Consider the following 19,156-nt stretch of genomic DNA (forward strand, 5'->3'; position numbering starts at 1 on the left):
GTTTGGGAAATGCTGGACTAACTAACTGATGCTTAAATCTGTACCAAGGCAAGGACTGGCAGGAGGTCTCCTACACATGTCATGCTTCACGTGAATATCATTTGTCTCTTGAGACCCTCACACTTTAATGAGAGTGAACATTTATCTCCCAGCCTGTGGATTAAAAGGGGTTTTGAGGGAATAGGACTTTCTACAGAGGGCCTTGCTCTCCTGCTGAAGGTGATCTCAGGTGTGAGTAGTGGCCCTAGCCAAAGGCCATGTCTCAGGGAAGGGGGTTGGGCACCTCTATCCAGTAGAACACCCAAGGGGCCTTGGAACCTATGGACTCAGACTATGAGGCCAGAGCCAACCAGGAGTGGGGCCGAGGGAGGCCTCCTGGTCTGCTCTCGGTCACTCTTGGCACCAAAAACACCTAATACGCTCCAGAGGATACAGGAATGAGTTTATGAATGCTGGAAGAAAAATATTACAGGTGGATTTCTTTCTTTCTTTTCTTTTCTGAAACCTCTCCCTTCCAGGTTCAAGCAATTCTCCTGCCTCAGCCACCCTAGTAGCTGGGACTACAGGCACACACCACCATGCCTGGCTAATTTTTGAATTTTTAGTAGAGACGGAGTTTCACCATGTTGGCCAGGCTGGTCTCTAACTCCTGACCTCAGATGATCTGCCCACCTCAGCCTCCCAAAGTGCTGGGATTATAGGTATGAGCCACCACACCTGGCATAGGTGGATTTTTTTCAATAAAACATAGACATTCTTATAATAGTCACCAGCATACTGAAAATCATAGAGATGAAAGCTAAGCCTCATTGAGTTGTCATTATGTGCCAGGCAATGCACTAAGAATTTTATGTGCACTTTCTTATTTATTCATTGTAACCACCCAGCCAATGGGCACTAGGATATTCCCATTTTGCCAATGAAGAAACTGAAATACCCAGAGATTAAATAACTTGTCCAAAGTCAAGTGGCAGGGCCAGAATCCGGAAGCAGAGCTGTGATTCTAGCCCTGACCCAACTTCAAGCCATCCAGCTTGTAACTGGATAGCCTTCTGCACCGGCCGGAATCCTTTTGGAGAAGGATACATTCTCTACCTGTTCCTCCACCTCTTCATTGTTTTTCTGGACTTTTTGTCTAAATAAGTATTCAGATAATCTCCCCTCTGCCATTGTGCCTCCCTTCAAAACCATCGCATACGTCTCTGAGTCAGTTTCAAATTGATGTCTCCATTGTCTGCTTGCAATATCTGAAATGCACTTGAAAGACTCATATGAGATATGTAAATAAATGCCATTTGTAATTTACCTTTTTATACCTATATTGCATTTAGTAAAGTCACATGACATCATTAATGCTAGCTAGTCATCTTGAACAAGGGCATAAATTAATGTGCATCTATTTACTTTTGAAAACGTCCCATTGATATTCAAACGGAGTGTAAAATTTACTTAAGTATCAACATTTCTGTTCTGTTTTCCACAGAACTCAAGAGCAAGTCAATCAGTGCTCATGGAATTTAACCATTTCCATTAGGATACCATCCCTAGGGGTCAGGGGAGTGGGTTGGAACAGTGTGAGTCAACTTCTACCAACACCTGGCCTGTTGAGAGGGGTGAGGTGGTCAAGGCCCACGCCCCACCCCCACCCACAAGTGAGGATCAGTGGTAGTCTTAAGAAAGACCCCAAAGACTCCGGCCTCCAGACCAGAGTCCTTGTAATGACCTCACTCAAAAGCGTAAGGAGAATGTGCCCTTCAAACTGACATCTTTTTCTTCCCTGATCCCTAACTCCATGAGAAAGTTGGGTTTCTGGAGCAATTCCCACAGTAGGACCACACTCTTTTTAACACCCTTCAAGCTGGAGTTTGCTCTCACTTCACCACTGCAGAGCTTCCAGAACAGGGCCTTCCCTCGGCCCTTCTCTGATTGTGTACAGGGACTGGCTCTGTGTGGGGCATGCAGTGGGCGCTTACTAAACAGACATGGTGGGACAGGAGCTGGAATCTAGTAAAGAAGCAGCCCTGGTCCTGTCTGTCCACCCTGTGGAGTCTCCTCATGCGCTGCTAAGTGGACGATTATAGGTGGTTGTCTTTAAAAATGGCACTTAGAGTGCCCCGAAAGTACCAGGACACCAGCACTAAGTTAGGAGAAGGTGCGACGACTGTCAGGGCAATTGCCGGAGACAGATGCTTAATGGATTTCAGGATTAGAGACCTGCCAGTGCTTTCCTTAACCACTGGCCCTTGGGTTTCCTCAGCTTTCCTCCTGCTCCACATCCTCCCTCATCCACCCCTGCTCTACCCTCCACATCATAGCTCTTCTTCTCTATTCTGGGGCAGAGAGAAGGAAAATGAGCCAGTTTTCTCTCTGCTCTAGAAGTCCTGGAAGATGAGGGACTAAAAGTTTCTTCAGCTGCCCAATCTGTGATAACTTCATATATCCAATGAGGTTGGACTCAAATGGATTCAGACTCCTTCCCCGGAGTGGAAGCAGAGTTACAGAGAAAAATCCAGAGGCAACATAGCTCTCTCTGATTAGGGTGGGAGACCACAGCCCCTCCTGGGCCCTCCATCCCCCAGAAGGCAGTGCTCCTTACTATGAAGGGAGTCTCTGCCTGAGTACTTTCCAGGGGCTTTGAGATGATGGATAGGGGAAGCACAGAATCCTGGGTAGCTGGTGCCTGGAGCTCAACTGGCCTTTAGCCACCAAGAAGTGGTTTGTCCATGCTTCCCTGCCCCTAACAACGTTTTTTTGTTGTTGTTTGTTTGTTTGTTTTTGGACATAGAGTCTCACTCTGTCACCTAAGCTGGGGTGAAGTAGCATGATCTCGGCTCACGGCAACCTCTGCCACCTGGGTTCAAGTGATTCTCATGCCTCAGCCTTCCAGGTAGCCGAGACTATAGGCATGCACAATGAGGCCTGGCTAACTTTTTGTATTTTTAGTAAAGACGGGGTTTCACCATGTTGTCCAGGCTGGTCTTGAACTCCTGAGCTCAGGCAATCTGCCCGCCTTGGTCTCCTAAAGCACTAGGATTAACAATATATTTTCTAATAGTAATAAGAATAATGATAATGATGATGGCAACCACAACTTACTAAAAGCCTACTACGTGCTAGGCAATTTCATATATTAACTTCAATCCTAAAAGCGCTGAAAGAGAGTTACCATCACTTTCATTTTCTACATAAGAAACCAAAGCATGAACTGCTTGAGTGAGTTGCTCCGGGTGGCACAGCTGGTGAGTACTAAGGACAGGTATGAAAAGCCAAGTCCATGGTCTGTTCATGACCCGCCCCTGTAGCCTCCGTCCTGCACATGCTTATACTTTCTGGTCACCCCCATGGTCTGCCTGAGAGACGCCAGGCCACTGTGGTGATCATACTCAGATGTCAGAGACATTTGCCTACACCAGTGACCACGTAGAAACACGTCTGTTGGAAAAGAACAGTGGGGGTGGTGGGCTGCTGCCCTGCCTACTCCCTCTGTGAGGTGGGGCTGGTGCCGCCCAGGGCTCCATGTACCCCGGGATGCCCTAGAGGTTGCAAAGAGGCGCTTGTCCCACCTTGTGTCAGGCTACAACAAAGGAGAAGTAAACCAAGGGCCCTCCTTCATGGGGCCGAGGCAGGTTCTGAGTTCTGATCACATCTGCACTGCTCCACCACCCCTTCCCCAGAGAGTCCTTCTGCCTTCTATGGCTGGTTCTGACACCCCAGAGTGGGACACACCACTTTTTACTGGAAAGTCAAGACGATGGATAGTATCTCTTGCTCTCACAGAGAGCTCCCTGTTCCTCGTTGGAAGAGGGGGCTGGGGAAGGCATTGCAGAAGGAGCTGAGCCCTATATTCAAGCTCAGCTCCTCCCCCAAACTGCTGGTGACTCTGGATGACCTGCTCCCTCCTCTGTGCTTCAGTTTCCACACTGATCGCAGGAGGAAAGTGCAGTAGGAGTATGTTGCACCAGATAAGCCAGCAGCATTTTCCAGGTCTAAGGTTTTAGGATACAGTGGGCAATTCAGCACCTACTGACTGTAGGAAACTAGGGAGGGAAGTCACTTCCCCTCTGGTTCCTCCAGTTGTGCCGTGGTAAAATGGAGACATCCTGCCTTGATTGAGAATGAAGTGGGAAGTGGGAATATCTCAGTAATGACATTCTGGAACCTTCAGAATCTGTTCCAGACAAATGAGAAGGCTCCCACCTGAGTGAAATGGGGTGAAACACTGAGACAGCTTTTCTGTTTTTGTGAATGTCTGAGGTGGCTCCATTTCCTGTCACTCATTCCTCAGCCCTATGCTTCAAGTTTGCTCTCCCAGGAGCTATCAGACATAGGCCAGCCTGGGTGCCAGGAGCAAACGTCCACGTGGGCTTGTCACCGTGTCAGCCATCCACACTAACTGGAGTGTACAGCTTGGCCCCCGCAGGGGCAGAGAGGATGGCAGAGAGAGCATCACCATCCAGTGCACCTCACGTGAGACATGCCTGCAGACCCAGTGCTGAGAGCAGGAATCATTTTCACAGGAGCCCAGCACCTTTGGCTGCAGACAGTATCTCCACAACAGCATCTTCTATCAAATCAATGTCTATAGACCTCCAAGACTGTCAGACTCCACATCACTTCCCTCAGAACATCCTGGGAGGCAGAGTGGGGACAGGGACAGACAATAAGGTGCAAAGAAACGGTAATGACTCCTTCATCACACAGGGGGTCCCTGGTGGAGGTACCATCCACTTAGGGTTCCCAAGCCTCAAGCGATGTCGCCCTTTCTTAGACCATGATACCACCTCCCCGTTGAACTATGGCTCCTTCTGAAGCTCTCAGGGTGGTAAAAAACAATCACGATGCCTCCTCTCACCTCTTCCCTCCAGAGAGGCTGGCTTCACCATCTTTCAATTTCACAATCCCAAACAAAGAACTTGCAAATAAATAGAAGGAAAGGGATAGGACAGCATGGACAGGACTCCCCTTCTCCTCTTGTATGCCTGTCTGGCCACTCTATTTTAAAATGCAACCCTTTCACCCCCACAAGGATCATGACTCCACTTAATCTACTTGATTTCCTTTTTCTGGAGTGTTTATCACCTGCTAACCTAGTCTCCGATTTATTTCTTAGGTTGGTTCCTTCTTTGCTGCTTCCTTTTGCTAAAATCATAGGGACATGTCGCTGTTTCTTCATGGTTGTATTCCCAATGCCTTGACTGGTGGTGCTTGGCACATAGTAGGAGGGAGCTTAGGGAATGTTTCTTTTAAAAAATTTATTTTTATTTTTTTTTTAGAGAAGTCATCTCCCTCTGTTGCCCAGGCTGGAGGGCAGTGGTGTGACCATGGCTCACGGCAGCCTCAACCTCCCAGGCTCAAGTGATCCCCCTGCCACAGCCTCCTGAGTAGCTGGGAGTACAGGTTGACACCACTACACCTGGCTAATTTTTAAATTTTTTGTAGAGATGGGGTTTTGCCATATTGCCCAGGCTGGTCTCAAACTCCTGCCCTCAACCAATCCTTCTACCTTGGCCTCTCAAAGTGCTGGGATTACAAGTATGAGCCACAGTGCTCAGCTAATTAATTTTTTTTTTTTTTTTTTAGAGATAGGGTCTCTCTATGTTGCCCAGGTTTATCTCTGTTTCCTAAATGAATGAATGAATCAGGCCTGAGTAATATGCTATAAAGCAAGGTAGCCCTCGCCACTTCACTACTGGTTTATGCTGGAAGGAGCCAGGGAAGGCTGCTATCCTGGGCAATGCCTACGGGCAGGGGACTCACCTCCAGGCCCACCTCCTCAGGCCCCACAGGCATCCGCATCCTGCTTTATAGCAAGGACTTGAGCACCAGCTGCTCAGGAGGGCAGGCTGCAAGAGTCCGCCAGCACCTGGAAGCAGACCCACTGTGAACAGGAGTCAGTAAAACAAAGGACACCATAAAAGATGGCTTTGGTCCAAACGTGGCTGAAACAGATCCCCAAAGCAGAAATGTGTGTTTGAGGCTTCTGGCTTCCAGGGAGGAAAGGGCTGGTGTGTGGAGAGGCAGATATATTGAAATTCACTGAGAAATCTGCCACTTCCTCTGGGCCTATCAAAGAAGATACTCGCCTTGTCTGGGGGACAGCTGCTTCTCCCCTGGTAGGGATCACTCCAGGGCACCCAAGAACAAGGATGGTCCCAGCTCTGCCACCTCATCTTCTCATTTATCTGACTCACTGACATTTCCTCTCACCTCCCTCCCATTGGCTTGGCAGGTTTTTATCACACTAGTGTCAGTGTGTATAGACATTCCCTTGGGGTCACTGGAATTTTAGTAAATACACACCACACTCATACACATGTATACACACACAAAGCAAGAAGGAGGCTAACAGAGACACCCAGACAGGGACAGACACAGGGGAAGGGGTGGGTGTGCATGTGCACACACAGCTGAGAGATATCCAGAATCATGCAGAAGAAAGAAAAGAGACAGAGAGAAATGTAACATGGCTCTGAAAGAGACAGTTAAATCATGACAAAATGACACTGACACCTCACAGTGCACACTCATACACTCCAAGCAGAAGTGTACACAGAACATGGCACTTGCTGCATGAGATCACAGAGGGACCCACACATCTGTGATAAGAGAAACCATATCCAGGCTACAGAACTATGTAATTTGCAAATAATCTAATAGATAACGTTTGCTGAATGTTCTTTCTGAGCCAAGCTCTTTTACATGGAACATCTCACTGAACCCTCGCTCACTCCAGGATATCAATACTGTTTACTAAATCCCCATTTCACAGGTGCACACAGAGGCTGGAGTGATCTGAGCTGGCCTCTGTCTTCAGCTGCCTCACTCACCACTTTCCACCTTCTCCCCACCTGGCAGCCTGTCCGGCGCCCTCAAAAACACATGTCACATGCCCATCTCTAGCCTCTGTGCTTGCTGTTCCCTCTGCCTGGACCGCTTCTCCCCAGACGGTCCTCTCACACCACTTCACTCTCTTCTGCTTTTTGCTCAAAAGTTCCCTCCTTGGAGAATTTCCCTGGCAACCGTCTTTAAAAGAGCACTCCCCTCCACTTTTCTGGCCATCACCTTATTCCTCCTGAGTCAGTTTAATTTTTCACTCTGTTCACTATTACCCGATCTAAGCCATTCACTCATTCTCTCATTCACTGTCTCTCTGCCCAGAATGCAAGGCCTATAAGGATAAGGACTTTGCCTGTATTGTTCCCCATGGAATTCCTGGTAACCTAGAAGAATGCTTGGCTCAGAGCAGGTGCTCAGTAAACACTTGTTGAATACTGAATGAATAAGGTGCTGAGGGAATGGGTGACAGAACCAGAAAATATGTAGCATTTGTGTGCAGAGATATGCACATGTGTACACACACACACACTCCATTCTCTACCTCCATTAGTCATATAATCCTTGCCCTGCATGTCGAGAGCTGGCCATCCATTTATCCTCTCTGCCATCCATTCATCCTACCACATGCCAAGAGCTGGCCTATTTCAGCATATGGAATGAGGAACACTGGAACCCAGGAGAGTTTATTTATTAGTTTTTCGAGTCAGAGTCTCACTAGGTCACATAGGCTGGAGTGCAGTGGCGTGATCTGAGCTCACTGCAACCTCTGCCTCCCAGGTTCAAGCAATTCTCCTGCCTCAGCCTCCCGAGTAGTTGGGATTACAGGTGCATGCCACCAGTCTCAGCTAATTTTTTGTCTTTTTAGTAGAGACAGGTTTCACCACATTGGCCAGGCTGGTCTCGAACTCCTGACCTCAGGTGACCTGCCCACATCGGCCTCCCAAAGTGCTGGGATTGCAGGCGTGAGCCACCACACTCAGCCCCAAGGAAAGTTTCAAACAGAAGTGGGGAGTCAAAGTTAGTTGATCTCTCTGGATACTTCTTTAACTATGGATTCATTAACTGTTTCATGACTACTAAAATATGATGCAAAATATTTCCCCTGACTGTCAAATGCCTCTTTCCTGCACTCTGTGTCACCCAGTGTGGTATCAGGTAAATCAGAGGGAGGCTGGAGGTGGCAGAGACCAGCATCTCCATCCACAAAGAAACTAGGGACAAGAAGGGATGAAAGAATGTTTAGAAGAGAGAGCAGCCCCTGCCCACCAAATGGTAAAGGAGAACATTCCTCAGGGGCAGAGGTAACACCCTAGAGCTTGCCAGGTTGCTGACTGAATCAAAGTTATCTGGTTCTTAACAAAACTCAGAATCCTGCCATCTCTATTTAAGTCTTCAGGCATCATCTCCAGGCAGGAGGTCTCAGCCTCACCAAAATCAGAGTGCTCTCAAAGAAGGGCTGCTCTTCATCACAAACAGATGAAGTCCAAAGCTCATTCACTCATATTAACTCTACAAGAATATACCTGGCCCTTTCTCTGGGTGAGGTCTTCATCTACCTGCTAGACACAAGAGAGACAAGGTCCCTGCCCTCCAGGAACTTATATGCTAATGCATAGGGATGGGAAATAAACAGGTAATTTTCATACTGTGGTGGGCAGCAGAAGGGAGTAAACAAAAAGACTTAATAGGAAGAAGTCAAGATTCCAGGGTGAGGGATATTTATGTAGGGTGGCCAGTGAAGGCCTCTCTGAGGACACGATATTTGAGCAAAAACCAAGGCATGAGGAGGAACCAGCCACAGGAAAAGCCAGAGAGTTTCCACAGCAGAGGAAACAGTGAGCGTGCAAGTTCTGCAGCAGGAAGGAGCTGGGCTCAGGGACAGAACGGAGGCCTGTTTGCTGGTGCATGGAAAGCCAGGGGCCAGGGTCACAAAATGAGCTTGCAGAGGTGGAGAGGAGTCACAGGAAGGGGCCAAGGGGCCATGCCAGGAGCTTGGGCCTTATGCCGAGAATGATGAGATGTCCCTGATGGTAGGAGGGGTCCATGAACACCCATTCTGTTAACTTGGAAAGTTCTCACAAGCCTCCTGATTCAGTTGCTCATCTCTGTGCTCATCTCTTCACCTGTTGTATTAGCCTGTTTTCACGCTGCTGATAAAAACATACCTGAGACTGGGTAATTTATAAAGAAAAAGAGGTTTAATGGACTCAGAGTTCTAGGTGGCTGGGGAGGCCTCACAATCACATCTTACATGGCAGCAGGGAAGAGAGAATGAGAGCCAAGCAAATATAAAACCATCAGATCTTGTGAGACTTATTCACTACATGAGAACAGTATGGGGGAAAACACCCCCATGATTCAATTATCTTTCACCAGGTCCCTTCCACAACACATAGGAATTATGGGAGCTACAATTCAAGATGAGATTTGGGTGGGGACACAGCCAAACCGTATCACCTGTCATTGTATTGAACACAACACCAGGACCAAAAGGTCGTTTAGGCCACTGCCCTGCTGAGATCCCAAAAAGATCAGAGAAGAGAGAGGCTGGTATGTAAGAATGGACAGCATAAAGCACACATTTTCTACCACCAGTTTTTTACACAGTGATCCCTGTTAGAAAATGTGTCCTTCAATCCAATATAAGCCTCTTGGATTATCATCCAGATTGCCACTCTCCCATATGTTTAGGATGCCCTTCCACTAAGATCTGGGAATACAGATGCTAGTATGTTTCATGGTAGATTTTAGTCTTCAGTTATAGGAGCAGCCAGAGCAGCAAAATTGAAACCACAGCTCTCTTGAGCCCAGATCCATTCAGTCACCCATTCAACAAATGTGTATTGAGTATTTATTAGGTGTCAGTGCTGTTCTAGGGGTCTGTAATATACAAGCAAACCAAAAAGACTAAAAAACAAAAAATTATATTCTTATGGAGTTTACATTTTAAATGAAGAAGACATATAATACAGAACAATTATTAAGAATCATATAGCAAATAAGAAGAGACTAAGTGCTACGGATAAAAATAGAGCGAGGAGAGGGGATTGGGAGTTTATGAGTCTGGGTGGAAGGCAATCTAGAGTTTTAACTGTGGTACTTAGGGGAGGCAGATACCTAGATAGAATTCCAGGCAAAGGAGAACAACCAGGACAAAGATCCCGAAGCAGGAGCCTGCCATATTGCAGGAGGATCACAGAGAACATCTCTGTGTCCAGAGCACTCTCTCCTGCCCTGGCCCTGCAGAGTAGGGGAGGGGGAAGAGCGGCAGGTGATGAGCTTGGACATCTCATGAAGACAGAGCATATAAGGCCCTGTGGGTCTTCATAGGCACTTTGGTCATTGAAAGGATTTGAACAGAGGAATGACACTATCTAACTCAAACTTTTGAAGATTAACTGCTGCATGGAGAAAAGATTGGAAAGACAAAGGTGGAAACAGAGAGTAGTTGGAGGGCTATTGCAAATATTCAGGCAAGAGACCATGGGGATTCAACCCAGGTGAGTAACAATGAAGTGGTGGGAAGTAGCCATATTCTGGAAATATTTTGTAGAGTCTGTGGAATTTCCTGACATACTAGATGTGGGGTAAGGGATAAAGAAAGGAGTCAAAGATGACTCTAAGGTTTTTAGCTTGAATGGCATAGTTGCCATCATCTGCCATCATCCCTATCATCTGAGATAGAGAAGACTACAGGTGATGATTGTTGGGAGGGTCGATAAGGAATTTGGCTTTAGACATGTTAAGTAAAGATATCTACCAGATGTCCAAGTGGAGATGTCAGGCAGCAGTTGGATATGTGGCACTGGGGTCCATTCTAATAGGCTGAGGAATTTTCTCCCCACACTTCTGTGAGTGACCTGTACACAGTAACTCCACCATCTCCAATGCCAGGGTCATCATCTAACACATTTTCATTGTAGGACTGACTCAGAGATTGCAAAACTACTGCTGTTCACCTGTTTTTGTGAACAAAGTTTTATTGGCAGATAGCCATCCCCATTTGTTTACATGCTATATATGGCTGCTTTTATGTAACAACAGCAAAGTTGAATAATGGCAACAGAGATGATATGGTCCACAAACCCTACACTCTTCACTATCTGACCCCTTACAGAAAAAGTCTGTTAACCCCTGGACTAACTCATTGGTATTTAATGCCATTAATTCACATCTTTCAGGAATATTTAGGTCTTCAGTTCACGTGAAGAAAAAAATAACAATCTGAACGTTACTAGATGTGTCTCTTGTGTTATTTGAGCTCTGCAATGGAAGATTATCATGATTATCTTCATTTTACAGATGAGAAAACTGAGACTCAAAGAAGCTGATTGACTTGTCCAAGGCCATCGGCCAGTGGAGGATAGGTCTCAGCCTTGAATTCAGGTCTTTGGACGTCAAAACCCAAGCTACAACCAATACATCAGTGGTTCCCAAAGCAACACATAGATGATTTTGTGTGGATACAGACATGGAGTTTTAATAATTTTAAGAGTTCTGTTTGATTTGTAAGTACATTAGTCATATTATATACCACTAACACATTAGATCCATAATACTACTATTTAAGAGACAGTTAAAGTAGGTTATCCAAGTTGAAATCATAAGTTAAAACAAAAACATAATGTAAAATATAGAACAGGGCAAAAGTCATGACAGTGATGTAATGGGCTGAATTGTGTCTCCCCAAAACTCACACATTGAAGCTCTAACCTTCAGCACTTCAGCACATGGCTGTATTCAGAGATGGGTTCTTCAAAGAGGTGTGTATCAATCCATTCTCACTCTGCTAATAAAAACATACCTGAGACTGTGTGATCTATAAAGGAAAAAGGTTTAACAGACTCCCAGTTCCACATGGCTGGGGAGGCCTCACAATCATGGTGGAAGGCAAATGAGGAGCAAAGTCACGTCTTACATGGCAGCAGGCAAGACAGCGTGTGCAGGGGAATTTCCCTTAGAAAACCATCATACCTCATGAAACGTATTCACTATCATGAGAGTAGCATGGGAAAGACCTGCCTTCATGATTCACTTACCACCCACAGGGTCCCTCCCATGACATGAAGGAATTATGGGAGCTACAATTCAAGATGAGATTTCGGTGGGATACAGCAAAACCATATCAAGGTGTTTATGTTAAAATGAGACTGATAGAGGGAGGCCCTAATCCAATCTAACTGGTGCTCTTAGAAGAAGAGGCGAGTAGGACACATAAAGAAACACCAGGACCGTGCACACATAGCGGAAAGCCTATGTGAGGACACAGTGAGAAGGTGGCCATCTGCAAGCCAGGGAGAGAGGCCTCAGAAAAAACCAGCCATGCTGACACTGTGATCCCAGACTTCCAACATCCAAAGCTGTGAGAAAACAAATTTCTGTTGTTTAAGCTCCCCAGTCTGTGCTATTTTGTTATGGCAGCCCTAGCCAATGAATACAAGTGATAGATTACTGACATGCAGGAGGTGCTTCCTTTATCTGAACTTCAGTCTTTCAGTTACTTAAGTTTGAACTTTGAAATTAACTGAAGCAATAGGTTATTTGTGTTGGTACCTCTCTTTTCCAATTCTGATTAAATGAAGGCACTGGGGACTCATTCATCAAAAAATTATGAGGGACCTATTAGGTGAGGTTTAGGCTGGCAAGGCATCGGATACTCTCAAGCTGCTGGCAGCACGAGAGACAAGGAAGTCATCATCACAGCCTGGTCTGACAAGAGCTACTATAGACATGTCTAACTGCAGGCCAGGAATAGCCCAGTGAAGAATGTGACAGCCAAGCTAAGTTTTGAAGGACAAGGAAAAATTAGTCAGATAAGAAAGGAAAGTGCTTTCCAGGCCGTGCTGACATCATGGCTAAGCTATGCCCTTAGCCTGCAGACACAGTGTGCAAAGTGTTCTGACCCATCATGGCTGAGGGAGACCCACCACCTGAAGGAGGCTGGAATTAGTCTTGATGCACTGGGTCTGGAAAATACCCAGGTATATTTATCAAGATGCTTTGCCCTGAGCTCTACTCCGCATGCCCAGCCTGTCAAGCAGGCCTGGGTTCCTGATGTGCTCTCCCCTGGGACTGGATTTTTGCTCCCTGCCTCCCTTGGTCTCACCTGGGCTGCTGTGCTCCAACCCAGATGGACCATCTAGAATCTCAATACCAGCCCCTGCCTGACTCTAAACATGGCCAGTGTCTGGAAACTCCTGTCACAGAGTCATAAAAACAAGAGTTTCTCCATTTAACAAGCACTTACTCTGTGCCAGCCATGGTTCTAAGCTTATTATATGCCTATCTCATTCAATTCTTGGAACAAAACTATCTGATATTATTGTCACCTACATAGGACAGTAAAGAATGCTGAATCTTAAGGAGGTTAGGAACTTAACAGAGACTACACTTAGTAAATGAGATTTAAGATTCACGCTCAGACATTCCAAGGGCAACACCTGTGGACTTAATCATTGCACCGTTCCACAAATCTCCACCAAGAATCCACAAGCCCAGTGGAAACCAGTGTCAGCCCAGGTGTTAGGCCTTCGAGATGGTCATTTGGATGGCAGGCCAGTCTCCACATCTGTGTGGAGCAGCCCTGGAATGGATGAAAACCCTGGCTCTATTCATTCCTGCCTTCCTTTCCAATGTGCCCATAATATGGAGCTCTCAGGATGCCTCATTGCCAAGCCTGAATGGATAGTGACAACATTACCCATCCAAGCGGAAACAGCTGAGGACAAAGAGGTGGACAAGGGTTCAGATGGGCACCTCCAGGGAAGGAGTGATGCTCAGAATCCTGACTCAGTTCTCAAAGGGGGCTGATAACTCATATTATCAGCTTTACTTCCTGTTTTTTTTTTTTAATTTCTCTCTTTTTTTTTTAGAGACAAAGTCTTGCTATGTTGCCCAGGCTGGCCTTGAACTCCTGGCCTTCCAGCAATCCTCCTGCCTCGGCCTCCTGAGCAGCTGGGATTATAGGTGCAAGATACTGTGCCTGGCTCTGTTTATAGTTTCCATCTTTGAAAGTCCTCTTATGTTTTAAGTCCCAGGTTCAGAAATGCTGGCTTTCAGATCAGGCAAGAAATCTGGAATATTCAATGTCTTGTGAAGATCTTCTCCAGATGATTCGTGCCACCAAGGAAAGCTGCTTCCCCTCAGCTCCTAGGGCCTCAGAGGTGGGCTGGGAGTGGGGAGTGTGGAAGCTGTTATAAAAGCAAGGAATGTAGACAAATGGGAAGCCTCATGCCCAGCTGCAGGCTCCATCTCGGTAGTCTCCCCTCCCAGCAAAAAATACTCCACTTTCCACCCCACCTTGGGAATGAGACCATTCCCAAGCCATAGCAGCATCAACCAGGGTACAATGGGTCCCAGTGTGGCTGAAGTCGGGAGAACGGGGAGTCCGATACCAAGAGAAGATGTCATCGAGCTCTTGGGGAGGGCAGAACTCCTGTGACTGCTAAGGCATAATGCACAAGCCCCGTGGGTGGCATAATGTGGAATTCATCTCCCCCACAATGCCAAGAGGGTCCAGGCAGAACAATCCAGACTCTGTCAGCAGGGTCCTCCAGAGAGTTCAGGCCATGCTGACGAGGATGAAAAAGAGAGGAGATCTGCCCCTCATGGCCGCTGCTGCCACTCAGAGCTAATGCATACATATTCATGGGCTGGAGGGACAGCTCCCAGGAACGACCCATCCTCCACAGAGGCCACAGGGCAGAGGTACGGCAGTGCTGCGCCACACTTGGGGTGGGCTGTGTGTTGTGGGGTGGAGCACTCCAGGCAGTGAATTAGAGGACTCCAGGAAATACCCTTAAATACATGGATGTCCAAGGTGAAACCCCTTCCTTTGCCTGCTGCAGACATATGACTCCTGGCCTGAGCTCAGGGACTCCAGAAAAACTTACTTCGTTCTTAGCTCAGTTTGAGAACCAAGCCCAGGTTTTCTACTTCCTACTCAGCATCAGCAAACCTGCACCATATCTGTTCTTCTCGGGTGGGCTCCATGGCATTTGCTGGAGTTTCCACAAAGAGTTGTATGTATACACAAAAGTTCAGGCCGTGCCCTACCCCATTGCATCTCATCACACAGACTGTTTTCTGAGTCCTGACCATGGTGCTCCCTTAACTATGTGCTTTTGGCAATAAATTCTTGATCCCACAGGCTTCCTGGGGGCCAGGAAGGTGACTTTGGTATGAGATCGCATTTTGTATAGGGAAATCTGGACCCACAATTTGGGCATCTGTATGACGTTCCTTCAAAAGAAAGCAAATGTTGGCCCTGAACATATACGCATGATTTTGAAGTTAGTGGATTTGTTCTAGACTCTCCAATATTTTGATATTTTAAATGTTTCTTTCCTGTTTCAGAACACCAAGCCTCAGTCCCCAGGCAGCATAACTGAAAAGATACACACTACGCCAAATAAATCAAATCACCTCTCTGCAGTTGGCCTCCTAAGGTTTGTACTGAGCCACAGGCTTGTATTTAGCTGTAAGACAAATGTCTAGCAGAGCCGAAAGAGCCTTACCTGCCTCTCTGACATGATGTAGAGTTGCTCGTGGTCCTTGGAGAAGGCCATATCCCGGAGGACCGGGCCGGGATCCACCACCTGCACTGTCTCATACTGGAGGGCGTTGCCCCTGGGTCCATCCACCCGGATCTGTGGAGAAGAAGAGGAGAGCCAATATGAGTTCAGATCCTGCACTGCTCACAGCCAAACTTCAGCCAGAGATCCTGTCAACAGCCAAGGGAGAGGGCATGAGTTCTGTCTCTACAGTGCTCACAGGCTAAAGCCAAGGAGTGGAGTGACATAAGCTCACCAAGGGCCTCAGGATGGGAGTGGCAGAGAGGGAAGTGGGGGACCAAGCTGGGCTTCATCAAGAATCCAGTTTTGATCTCCCTGGTTCCCTATGCCTCAGGCTCAAGCATTTGATGCCTTTCTTGCTGGTCTTTGGAGAAAAAGATGAGGCTCTGAGACATGGAGGAACAGCATGTAATTGAAGCTGCCTCAGATCAGAGTGTCACCCTGCATTGGAAAGGCAATATTATTTTCTGCATTTGTTAGTAGAAAAACATGTCAGTGTAAGGATGGGAACTGCTACCCAGATGTCATTGCTGTACCCTGAAAGGCAACCAGGCAGGGGGCCAACCCCAAAGGTTTCACACTGAGGGTCTCTTTTTGGCCATTGAAATAGTGGCTTATACTTATACCATTAGGTCCTGAAACCTTCTAGAGGTTTTGTTCATGCCCCCAGGGAAAGGGATATGGGAATTACAGGAAAATGTGCTTCAGGCATGAGTCATCCACAACCTTCTGCAAACACTCAGCTGAATAGATCATCCCCGGCCATCCACAAGTCCTTCTTAGAAATGCTGGGATAGCGTAGAGACAATAGAAAGAGGACTTCTGCCCACATGCCCCATGAATGAGAACTAACCTAGAAAAGACATGAGCTTTCCAACCCTACATGATGCTTGTCTGGCTTCGGGATGTTGGCCAAGGTCTCTGGAACCATCCTGTGTTTGAGTGCATAGATCCAACATGACCGCTGCACAGTCAGTGCTAATAACACTACTCCCATAAATCAGGAACAAATATTACTGAGAGTATGGTTAGGCAAGAACTAGGGGATCACCATACTTCCCCACCACACACAAGACTGTAAGGTACACGTAGTGTAATTTTAGAGATTTCAACAATAAAACTAAAGAAAAAAATTATATTCCAAATATTCCCATTAGGCACTCTTATTTTTAATTTTTAATGTGTAATTTTTAACCTCTCACAAGATCAAGGAGAATAAAAGAGTCAGTCTGAAGAGCTAAATTACAGAAAGAACACCACATTAATGACAACTGACCACACCAGGTCCCCCAGAAGGCTCCCACCTTTCATTTCTCTTGAGTCCATGAACTCTGATATCAGGTTATTTTGTGGTTTATTTGCTTGATTTTAGGTTTGTTCTGGACTCTGATTTTTAAAATTTCCTTTTAAGCGTTATTTTTAAGCTTCATGGACGTCAGGTACTGGGAGATGGTTTTGCACACAATTCCTTATTGACGTAATCCTCTCAATCCTGTGGGTTTAATGTTCATTCATCGCGGCTCATGTGCCCCTCCAGCATCCACTCCACCCTCTCCCACCTTTTGGGTGGGATTGAACCCACTTCCTGCTTCCCAGGTTGTCCTTGATGAGCATAAACAAACCAGCTTGATCTTACTCTCTGCCACAGTGATTAAGAGAAAATAGGCTCAAGCCAATCAACCTGAATCAGAGCAAAGCAGGTACTCATGGTAGAGGGAAGAGGCAGTCTTTCCTCACTCTCAAAGGGGTAAAATGAACTTGGAGCTCAAAGATCTGTGGGCAGCCCTCTCCTAACAAGGAGGGGAACTGGAACCAGGGAGAGTCAAGCACAGAGATGGGAAAAAATTGTTCTTTGGTGACATCGCTGAGCCACTGAATCAAAGTAACCCTAAAGCCTGCTGGACATTGGGACTTTCTAGTTACTGCAGATAGTTTCTTTATGTTAAAGTAATACAAAGGTTTTTTTTGCAACATCAAAAGTCCTAGCGGATGCACTGATAATAGATGAGAAAAATGATACCCAGGTACATTAAACAACTGGCCTGTGCGATAAAATCTGGGGACAGAATTAGAATTCAGTTTGACTGTGGAAGTCCATGCTTTTCCTACCACCAGTTACGTGACAGTCCTTGCTCCCGGAGGGTTTCCCGTATGTCTCCCGGTGGTGGCCACCTAAAGGCAGGGAGCTGAGGTCAGGGTCTGTCTCTAGTCTGTACAATTCCTGAGACTTTCTTTGGTCATTCTTGATTTTGGTGCTCAAACACTTGAGCTTGACAAATATTTATTTTGAAAATGAATAAATAAATGAATGTAGTTCAGATTCCTCTTTGATAGTTTCCCATTAAGCCCATGAAAACAATAGTTAAAGGATTTAAGGAGTCATGGTTAGTATCGAAAATGGAAATGCCTCTGATTCCCAGAGCCTTCCTTCTTCTATGCCCACCCCCAAGCCACCAGATGTCCATGTTGGCCAGGTCCTTTCCTAATCTGGATGAAACAGGAGTTTATGCAAAACCGATTGGGATTACCACCCAAGTCTGACTGCGCAATGATGGCCTTGGCCCCTAGCCCAGCCAAGCTTCATCCCCAGCTGTGAGGTGCCCCTGGAGCAGAATCAGAGAGTGATACCGAATGCCCTGGCTGGTCTCCAGCCCCCTCAGGCCACCGTCGACCAGAGCAGGGTCCCTGGGGGAGTGCTGGCGGAACTAAGCTCCATCCAGTGCCCCTTGGCCTGATCCCCAAATGAAATTACATTCAGTGCCTGAGCAGTCTCCTTTATCTTTCGACTCCAACTTCCCTGCTCCTTAGGATGAGGGGTTTGCTGGGTGTGGCTGGACATCAAAGGAAGCCAGATGACTTGGGGGATGGACAGAGGGGTGGATGAGGAAGCACCAACTGGACAAGTTTCCATAGGCCTGGCCTTCTGTAAGGAGGCTGGATGCAGAAAAGTCCCCACCCTCCGCACTCTGCCAGTGAGAAATATGTAATTGGAAAGGCTCCTTCTCTCTTTTCCCACCCCACCCTCCAACAACTTTTCAGAAAACCAAAGAAAAGCATTATTTATTCATCTGTTGAAAAAATTTACACAAGACATGGATAAAAGAGTTTAGGATGGAATTTACTGAATGTTTGATGAGCAATCCAAAAATTTAGGTAGAATGGACCAGCTGCCGGCTCTTGGACCCTTAACATAGACAAATAGAACAAGAGTTGTTATTTATTGAGTGGCCATTATGGGTCTGGGACGATGGTAGGCATTTTATATATATTTATTTTCTTATTTAAATCTCAGAACTCAGTAAAGTAAGCATTAATATTGTCCCCATTTACAGGCGTGGCACAAAAAGGTTAAATAACTTGGTTAAGGTCACACATCTGGCGGATGGCACAAGCTGCACCCATACCAGGGTCTGATTGATTCCAGTGATCATGCTTCTATGAGTTCACACACTACACCAAAGGCTCACGCTGAACCCGGCACTATTGTTTATGTAAACCTGCATTCCTTCAAGAAGTCAAAGGAGTTGATTTTAAACAAGCATCACTGCAGGGGTGCTGGAGGAGCCATGTCTTTATCTACTGCAGTTCTGGGAGAGAAACGTGCATATGAATGAAGATGCTGTTGTAAATTTTCTAAATAGTGATCCCTTATATTTTTGCTTTATACCTTGCAAAGCATTCTTAAATAACACTGTCTCAGCTGATGGTTGTAAAATTTTTATGATGTTGATTGCCAGAATAATCAT

The 19,156-nt window shown here is 46.4% G+C and overlaps 1 protein-coding gene across 2 annotated transcripts in view; it reads right to left on the reverse strand.

Annotated features, from left to right (window-relative positions):
• The window catches only part of PLXNA4 (plexin A4), a 457,885-nt gene that overhangs the window by 161,604 nt on the left and 277,125 nt on the right, over window positions 1–19,156 (reverse strand). For both annotated transcript variants that reach the window (XM_030825648.1, XM_030825649.1), the window contains exon 4: window positions 15,354–15,485. In XM_030825648.1, coding sequence (XP_030681508.1) covers window positions 15,354–15,485 — 132 coding nt within the window. The remainder of the gene's footprint in view (window positions 1–15,353; window positions 15,486–19,156) is intronic.

The sequence above is a fragment of the Nomascus leucogenys genome, chromosome 13, assembly GCF_006542625.1.
Source record: "Nomascus leucogenys isolate Asia chromosome 13, Asia_NLE_v1, whole genome shotgun sequence".
Classification (NCBI taxonomy): domain Eukaryota; kingdom Metazoa; phylum Chordata; class Mammalia; order Primates; family Hylobatidae; genus Nomascus; species Nomascus leucogenys.